Below are 9,669 nucleotides of genomic sequence, written 5' to 3'. Positions count from 1 at the left end.
TTTACATGTTTGATGACAAACAGCCTTATGTTTATAAGTGACAGTTTTCCTGCTAAGTACCTGCATGTCATAAGCATTTGAATTAAAATTACCATATTGAAATCAAATCTGTTTTTTAATTTTTATTTGGTGTGCGTTGGAACAGGGGTAGTCTTATACGGTGAGTATAGCCCAAACTCTATATTTTAACTGGAAAAGTCGGGGGTCGTCTTATACGCCCAGTCGTCTTATACGCCGGAATATACGGTACATCAAAATCAAAGAAACTGTATTACAGCTTAGCACAATGCAAGAATCCAACTATGTCATGCCCAGCATCTTTATTATGTCCCCTTTATAATCCTCCTGTAAATACAGGGCGTAGCTATAATATCTGAATTCTTATGCATTTTAAAATTAAAGTACAAAATTAATTTTTCTGAAATTTCTGCTATAAGCTCTACCTTGACAAAGTGAATGTCATAAAATAAGCAAAAGCACATGGCAGAGAAACTATTCTAAGGTCGATGTGGGAAAAATATGAACTAAATTCCCACTTCATCAACAATGACTTCCATAATATATGCAAACATACACAATTACACAGCATTTTCTCTGTGCACTCTTCTGTGATTGCACTTAGATGTCAGTAAAAAAGTGATCTAATCAGTTATTTCAAGAGATACAAATTTCAAAGAAACTGTTCAAAATCCAACAACAATCCATTCTTATCACCTATTTGAAGACTTCTATTTAATTCCACAAGGATGATACAAAGTTAAAGTCAGCAATAGTACCTGAATAAATATTTATACATTGTTAGATCCTGATTAATCATTATTTAGGAGAAAAATTCAAGGGAAATCAGTTGATCTTACTGGATGACATTGCTATTGCTGACTCAGATCCAAATATTTTAATACACGGGTGTCAAACTCGCCACGTCACGTGACTTGTCGCGACTTTTTTTGTATTGCTGGCAATGGGGTGGGCGCGGCTTCGGTATGATGAAACTGGCCCATGGGCTGGCAGTTTGACACCCCTGCTTTAATAACTTTCATCATGAAGTATCCTGCCTCCAAATGGTGGCATGGTTTCCATCGTTAAAGTAAGAAACATACAGGACACTCCATCCCCAAGATGTAATATAATTGAAAGAAACTCACCAACCCTGAAATAACTAGAAAATTCCCACTACATATGTGATGGAATTCAACTATCTTTGCATCATAGTGGTGGGGAAGTAGTAATCAAGACTGCAGTTTATTGAGTGATTGGTCTCTATTTCAGAGATCTAATTAATTGGAAAATGCAGTTAATTACATGAATAAGTATGATTAAGATTTTGTGAGTTTCTAGGTAAAAACCAGTGTAGTTGAACTAGTGGATCCAGGATCAACTATCTACTTGACCATGGCCTTCACCTAGTGGCTTTGGGCCAGTCAGAATCATTCTCCCAATTCATCTTACAAGAGATTGCCACTATAATTCCCAGTTAGCTTTTAACAAAAATAAGAGATATAAATGCAATCAATTAAGCTGCATGTAGCTTCTTACTGCAATCTACAAAGCATGTTCAACATAAACTGCATCTTCTGAAGTTTTCATCCTGAAGAAATTTTGAAACACTACTTACCTGTCTGGGAAACCTGACGCACCATCCAGAGGACATGCATTTTCAGTCTGTGTCTAGGACTTCTCTATAAAAGTAGCAAGAAAAAAAATGAAGTTTAAAAAAACTTAAAGTAACCAGGTCCATTGGTGATTATAGAAATCCATAACATCATAAAATGCCCTAAATAACGAATATGCTTGCAGGTTCAGCAAAACTCAGATGAGGTAGGTGCTAAATAAATACATGGGGGGAAAGAAAGGATAGAANAATATATTCAATTATCTTGTGTTAGTAAATGCTACTTTCCTACAGTGACACCTACTAAAAGTTTTGAGAAGCAGATGATGCACTTACTATAAGAAGCTCTGGAGGTTGTGCTGCTGAGATGTCGGGTAATATTCAGGCACATCGGGATCCCTGAAGAGTAACAGCAAAAATAGAAACATTCATCCCAGAAGCCCCAAAGTAGTAATTTTCCAACCCAGGTCCCTTTTGATATTGCGTTTTTAAAATTTTTGAACAAACTCTTTCTAGAGCATCCATATAGTCTGGCAGCTATAAGCAACAAAAAATAGCAGAAGAAATGTTGTTGAGTAAGCTGGCTAGACCAAGCAAAAATTAATTGGGCTGCCACAGGAAGAATGGCCCCTCTATTTCCAGGAGAAACCAAAGAGCTCTTCATCCCGCTCGTCAATCAAATCGCAGCTAATACAGGTGGTCCTCGGCTTATAACTATTCATTTAGTGACCTTCTAAAGTCATTTCGACAATGTCAATTTTGGGCTCAGTTGTATTTGTAAGTGGAGGACCACCTGGTATTATGACGAGGATCATCTTGAAACAAACATAATACAATTAGACCACTAGACTTTTTGAAGTATCTTGAGTGTCTATGTTTAGAGGCAACTTATTAGGCACTGAGATAAATGACAAATGACTAATAAGCTAAGCACCAATTAAATCAGTGTGATTTACAGAACAAGCCATAACTGATAAATTTTACACATTGCAGTAGGTTATAAACAATGGTTTACAATTCACAATAGCTGTGTTCAGAAGTTACATCAAAATCAAAGAAACTGTATTACAGCTTAGCACAATGCAAGAATCCAACTATGTCATGCCCAGCATCTTTATTATGTCCCCTTTATATTCCTCCTGTAAATACAGGGCGTAGCTATAATATCTGAATTCTTATGCATTTTAAAATTAAAGTACAAAATTAATTTTTCTGAAATTTCTGCTATAAGCTCTACCTTGACAAAGTGAATGTCATAAAATAAGCAAAAGCACATGGCAGAGAAACTATTCTAAGGTCGATGTGGGAAAAATATGAACTAAATTCTCACTTCATCAACAATGACTTCCATAATATATGCAAACATACACAATTACACAGCATTTTCTCTGTGCACTCTTCTGTGATTGCACTTAGATGTCAGTAAAAAAGTGATCTAATCAGTTATTTCAAGAGATACAAATTTCAAAGAAACTGTTCAAAATCCAACAACAATCCATTCTTATCACCTATTTGAAGACTTCTATTTAATTCCACAAGGATGATACAAAGTTAAAGTCAGCAATAGTACCTGAATAAATATTTATACATTGTTAGATCCTGATTAATCATTATTTAGGAGAAAAATTCAAGGGAAATCAGTTCATCTTACTGGATGACATTGCTATTGCTGACTCAGATCCAAATATTTTAATACACGGGTGTCAAACTCGCCACGTCACGTGACTTGTCGCGACTTTTTTTGTATTGCTGGCAATGGGGTGGGCGCGGCTTCAGTATGATGAAACTGGCCCATGGGCCAACAGTTTGACACCCCTGCTTTAATAACTTTCATCATGAAGTATCCTGCCTCCAAATGGTGGCATGGTTTCCATCGTTAAAGTAAGAAACAAACAGGACACTCCATCCCCAAGATGTAATATAATTGAAAGAAACTCACCAACCCTGAAATAACTAGAAAATTCCCACTACGTATGTGATGGAATTCAACTATCTTTGCATCATAGTGGTGGGGAAGTAGTAATCAAGACTGCAGTTTATTGAGTGATTGGTCTCTATTTCAGAGATCAATTAACTGGAAAATGCAGTTAATTACATGAATAAGTAGGATTAAGATTTTGTGAGTTTCTAGGTAAAAACCAGTGTAGTTGAACTAGTGGATCCAGGATCAACTATCTACTTGACCATGGCCTTCACCTAGTGGCTTTGGGCCAGTCAGAATCATTCTCCCAATTCATCTTACAAGAGATTGCCACTATAATTCCCAGTTAGCTTTTAACAAAAATAAGAGATATAAATGCAATCAATTAAGCTGCATGTAGCTTCTTACTGCAATCTACAAAGCATGTTCAACATAAACTGCATCTTCTGAAGTTTTCATCCTTAAGAAATTTTGAAACACTACTTACCTGTCTGGGAAACCTGACGCACCATCCAGAGGACATGCATTTTCACTCTGTGTCTAGGACTTCTCTATAAAAGTAGCAAGAAAAAAAATGAAGTTTAAAAAAACTTAAAGTAACCAGGTCCATTGGTGATTATAGAAATCCATAACATCATAAAATGCCCTAAATAACGAATATGCTTGCAGGTTCAGCAAAACTCAGATGAGGTAGGTGCTAAATAAATACATGGGGGGAAAGAAAGGATAGAAACTAAATACATTCAATTAAAAATAACTTAAAGTCTTGTGTGACAACATTTCAAGTTCACAAGACACAGCATTACTCGTCTATAACCCGTGACCATTTATCCACGAATAATGCAGTCCTTGGATTTAAATCTTGACGTTTCTCTGTGAAAGTGTGTCTGAGGCAGCTTGTCAAGTTTGGTTCGATCAGTAGGATTTTATTGATTGCGCTTTTCTCAGCTGCTGGGGTGAGGGTGGTCGTGTGAGAACGTGCACCAAAAATACCAAAACAGGACACGCTTGTTTTGAAAATACCAAGAGCTGCAAACATGGAAAGCGTATCAGAAACTATTCGGAATCCCCAGTCACAGGCCCAGGGCCACCCAACCACGCTGCAAACATGGACAATGTTGTGTGCAGGGCGCTGCTTACATTCAGGGAACAAAGGAGTAAGCGCAGAGAGCTTCAAAGCCACGAGACTCCGCAGAAAACAATCGCCCCTTCCAACTCTTCGGAAGACTTACGCCATCGAACGCCAGACAACAATGTCGCGCATGCGCAAATCGCTTCTTTGCCTGAAAATCTCGCCAGGAGCTTGCGCTAGCACCAGTCTAAGTAACGCATGCGCATTTTTACGTCCTCGGGGCACTCTTGAAGGTCCCAGAGTCCGACGCTACTACGCTTCTCCCCCCCCCCACACACACACACATCTCTCAGAGCAAGAATTTCCTGGCCCCACGGAAAGCCAAGTAGGACAAAAAAAGTCAAGAACTTACCCGCAAAAGCAGTGATAAAAACCACCGTTCTGCTCAGTGCTGCCGACAAGCGGCAAGAATAACTAGGACCAATCACTACTTGGCTGAAAAATCATTGGTTGAAAATGACCCGCGAGAGGCAGGACGTCCTTCGAGCTTTGGTAGAACGCTCGGAAACCTCCCAATATTTGGGGGCGGGGAAAAGGTTAAGTGCCGCCAGTTGGAACTGAGACTAAGTCATTGATTGGCTGAATCATTGTATCATTGATCCACGATTCTGCGTGGATTGGTAGATGTAACTTACCGGGAAATTTTGTAAAATGTTGGTTCGATAAGTAGTAATCTTTCATAATGCTTAGGTTGTTCAGTTTAGTTACACTTAGTAAGCCACTTGTTATTTGTAGGTTGTCACCGGCTCCCTAATTCCCAGGATATCCCATAATCATATTGTCTGGATCGTTTTTTGCCCCCCATCCCAATATTTATATTGGTTTGCGCTGCTTAAGTTCTGCAAAATAATAGCTTTGGCTCGCTTTATCCGTCACAGGGGGAAGTTTGTACACTTCATTTCTACCAAAGCAAATGTATGTCATATAGGGCAGTGATGGCGAACCTATGGCATGCATGCCAGAGGTGGCACTCAGAGCCCTCTCTGTGGGCACACCTACTGCCACCAGTTCATGCAGGCCCATTAGGCCATCGCTGGTGCACGGAGCGTCAGCCCACCCAGCACAAAGGAGGCAAAGCAGCTGGCTAGCAAGCTCAAGTAGAGGTGGTAGAGCGTGCCCCCGTGTGCTCGCTGGCCTCTGTGTGCAGGGGCTGATGGTGTCAGGCAGCAGCCGCCCCTGCCTTGCCTTGCCCCATAGCAATGGTACCCCTGCCCTACCCTCTGCCTCACCCCACAGGACGAGCTTCCTACCCACCGCCCCACCTACCAGAGACCCCTTGGATCTCCCCCAATCATGCCCAGATCCCACAGGCGTCTCCCCCACAAGCAACATCAAGGTGGCCACGCCCACCCCGGCCACGTCCAGTCTGCTGTGACCACCACAGCCACGCCTACCCAGTGGGCCACCCCCACCCCCCCTGAGGGCACCACAATGCTGATGCGGCCCTGGCACTTTGCGATAAATAAGTGGGTTTTGGGTTGCAGTTTGGGCACTGGGTCTCTAAAAGGTTCGCCATTATTGATATAGGGACTTTTGCAGTGTTATATGTCTATGGAGATTCTCGATCATCCAAGTCATGGTTGTCCCAAAGGTGTGTTTTAAAAGGCAGTTGGACTTTCTTGGTTTGGGTCATTTGAATCAGAATGCAAATGGGTGTGGAACCTTCTTGGGACTGCTAAAAAGGACTGTGTTGATAGGCGATGGGTGGTGTCATATGTTGAGAAAGGATTCCTCAATTTTAATACAATGGCCTCTTTGACCCTCTTTCAAACTAGTGCTCCTCTGTCCAGAATATGGACTTTGCTCTCTTCAGAAAAGATTGAGTAGTCCATCTGCATCTGAAAGATGAAGGTCACTTTTCACCTGAGCATTTATTCTTTAAATCTGTTTCCTGATATCTACATTTCAATCAAAAACTCCTGGTATAGGAATTAATTTTTGGCTAATTTTATTAGGTTTTTATTAATTTTATTAGGTAATTCACTATGTCAATAGCACTATTAAATAATTAGTCAACTATTGCATGGTTTGATTCAAGATCTTTATTACAGAAGGAAAACATTTGCCTGAAAATGCAAAGCTACAGGAAATCTCAATAACATTGCAATCTTCAGCAAAATTACATGGAAATCAGTCTCTGACATTGATAGGACGTACTGTAATTTTAAATTGTTATGATTGGGTTGAGTAGTGTAGAAATCACTAAAGGAATAAAGAATCTGAATTATAACATCCTTGCAGGCAAGGATATTGAAAGAAATATAATTAAAGGGGGCATGTCTGAACTTTAGAGCATACAACAGTGGTGGTGAATCTATGGCACGGGTGCCAGAGGCGGCACTCAGAGCCCTCTCTGTGGGCACGCGCGCCGTCGCCCCAGTCCTAGGCCTTCAGCTGGGTTTTATAAAACCTTTTCGCTTTAGGTCTCCGCCGCCATGTACAAAAAAAAAAAAGGTTCAATCAGTCAATTTCAACTTCTCGCGGGGAAAAAAAAAGATCTTGCAAAGTTGGAATTGTTTGATTGAACTTTTTAGTCCCACCCAGTCTGCTGTTACCACCGCAGCCATGCCCACCCAATGAGCCACACCCACCCAATGGGCCACACCCACCCGGCACCCGATGATGCATAAGTGGGTTTTGGGTTGCAGTTTGCGCACTCGGTCTCTAAAAGGTTTGCCATCACTGGCATACAATATAGAAAATGCATTGTCAACAGAATATATTTATGTATAATAACATGCATTAGATCAGCTTTGAATTTCTTTGAGAAGTTGTTTAATGCAGGGGTTGTTTAATGCAGGGGTCCCCAACCTGTAGGCTGTGGCTCGGTAGTGGGCTGTGGCCTACTGGCCACCGGGCTGCAGGACAGGCTGGCCAGTGAGCATGCACATGCGCTTGCACCCCCTCATTTGTACTAGCGATGCGCTAAAATGGGCTGCCACAGCGCCTCGGCACAAAAACGGGCCACCGCCACACCGAGGGGCATGAAAATGGGCATCACTGCACTGCGGGGTGCAAAAATAGGCCACCACACTGCAAGGCACAAAAATGGATGCCACTACCCCATGGGGTGAGGAAATGGGCTACCGCCGCACCGCAGGGTGCAAAAACAGTGCCACACCACAGGGCACAAAAATGGGCTGCTGCCTTGCTGCAAGGCGCAAAATGGCCACCACGCCATGGGACACAGAAACAAGATGCTGCGCCACACAAGAACGGGGCAGGGCTAGTGATTATCACGCGGGTGCTAGCCCTGCCCCATTTGCGGCGCGCATGTGCTTGTGGCCCCATGTGCACACACGCACGCATGTAAAATGCTTCCCCTCACTTTTCCTCCAGTCCGCCAACCGACAAAGGTTGGTGACCTCTGGTTTAATGAATCCAATGTTTAAATATTTGCTAGGAAATAGTTGATCATTTTACAAAGACCCTCCATGCTGCTATCCTTATTGTACAACTATGTTAATCAGAATGATTGCTCCGCTATAAAGAGGAGCTGTACTTGTCCATTTCTAGCAAAGAATCTGAGGCTTGTAGTTTTTTAAGCAAAACTAACTTTATGTATTAAAGGCAAGATGAAACTTTACACATAAATGTTAATTTATGTGTCCTTGCTGGAATTGAGAACATGTCGTATATCCAACAACTGTGCAAAGAGAATTGGAGGGCCCCTAAGTTTTCTAACCACTACTAAATGTTGAATTTATCGAAGGTGGTACAGGATAAAGAAAAAATGTAAGAAGCAAAGATGGTAAAAACAAGGTTTGTCAGAACAGAGTGCTTTTCAAGGATCTTTGAAGGTGATGAAGGTAAATTCTAGGACCAGCTGATGAAGGGGAAAAATCTCTCAACTCTACAGCAAAATTGTTGGAAGACGTTCCTTAAGAACACAGGTGATGTGATTCAATGCCTTACAACAAAGTGCACATGCCCCTACGCTTGACTTCCATAGAAGCGACCGCCATTCTCAAATTGTTATCATTGTATGGTGGGTAGCGTATTCTGTTGATTGCTTCCAGGCCTATGTAACGCAAGAGACAGCCACGGAAGTGAGTAAATGTGTCGAAAGTAAACTTGCCGTGGTACTTGCCAAATCCACTGCATCCTGCAATATTAAAAAAAAAAATTCAGATCAAATCTTGCTGATTCATCTTTCAGCTGACAACACAACCTGAGCAGCCCTTGAATGTATTCTTGTTCATCAGGCTAGATAATAGCTGCCTTTAAAAATCTCTCTCATAGTACTTACTACAAAAGGTTTATATTCAATGGATATTGAACAACTACTCTTAAAGAAGAGACTAAAGAAGAAAATCCCATATAGACAAACAAAGCTTGGTTAGATAATAATTTCCTGGTCTGCTGTGTTTCATGATTGGTGAACTACAACTGCCTCAATCTATATAAATAAAAATGTAAATGTTCGTTTGTTCAAAATCTTAAATCTCTGAAAGTTCTCCACCGATTGCTTTGAAATTTTGACACAACATTGCATTTGAATACGCGCGTGTTTTTATATACCTATATTATATAGATGTCACACCTGTGACATGTAAAAACATGTTTTTTAAAAAAAACAGCGCCATCTGTTGGACGTAAAAGCAACACACTCTTTTACCAGACTGAGCCACAGCAACGCGTGGCTGGGTACAGCTAGTCCCCAATAAAATGAAATTATTGCTTTTGGGGAGGGTTTATCATCTCAAATGTTGATTTACATGGCATGTTAAGAAGCTGTGTTTAGTGTAGCGTATTGAACCAGAGCTGATTATTTTTTTGATCTTGTTAGCACCACTTACAAAATTAAAATGAGCCTCCTCCTATTACAGCTGCTTTCCAGTATAATGTAGACCAGGAGATTTCCTGCTCTCTCATTTTCTTTAAAGATCAGATCATCTGTCATCCCTTGGGTCATCCTTTCAGTGATATTTCCTTACCGGATTCCTCAATGCCTTCAACAGTGACAGAGCTTCTAATATACTGCCTTTACTGAAAAGAGCTGGG

At 41.0% G+C, this 9,669-nt stretch overlaps 2 protein-coding genes across 2 annotated transcripts in view; both read right to left on the bottom strand.

Annotated features, from left to right (window-relative positions):
- LOC107296169 (NADH-ubiquinone oxidoreductase subunit 8-like) overlaps positions 1-4,899 on the bottom strand; it is a 17,464-nt gene extending 12,565 nt beyond the window's left edge. Inside the window, exons 1-3 of the mRNA XM_015825515.1 lie at positions 4,674-4,899; positions 4,021-4,084; positions 1,949-2,011 (exon numbers count right to left, since the gene is read on the bottom strand). Of these exons, the coding sequence (XP_015681001.1) occupies positions 1,949-2,011; positions 4,021-4,060 (103 nt within the window). The 5' untranslated portion in view covers positions 4,061-4,084; positions 4,674-4,899. The remainder of the gene's footprint in view (positions 1-1,948; positions 2,012-4,020; positions 4,085-4,673) is intronic.
- A 3,677-nt stretch (positions 4,900-8,576) lies between these two features.
- LOC107296165 (aldehyde dehydrogenase family 3 member B1-like) overlaps positions 8,577-9,669 on the bottom strand; it is a gene marked incomplete at its 5' end in the record, with an annotated part of 21,518 nt that continues 20,425 nt past the window's right edge. Inside the window, one exon of the mRNA XM_015825511.1 lies at positions 8,577-8,770. Within this exon, the coding sequence (XP_015680997.1) occupies positions 8,577-8,770 (194 nt within the window). The remainder of the gene's footprint in view (positions 8,771-9,669) is intronic.

The sequence above is a fragment of the Protobothrops mucrosquamatus genome, unplaced genomic scaffold (assembly GCF_001527695.2).
Source record: "Protobothrops mucrosquamatus isolate PMUCROS unplaced genomic scaffold, P.Mucros_1.0 scaffold2675, whole genome shotgun sequence".
In the NCBI taxonomy this organism is placed as follows: Eukaryota; Metazoa; Chordata; class Lepidosauria; order Squamata; family Viperidae; genus Protobothrops; species Protobothrops mucrosquamatus.
The sequence above is the reverse complement of the archived record's forward strand: the minus strand, read 5'-3'. Positions and strand labels throughout refer to the sequence as shown.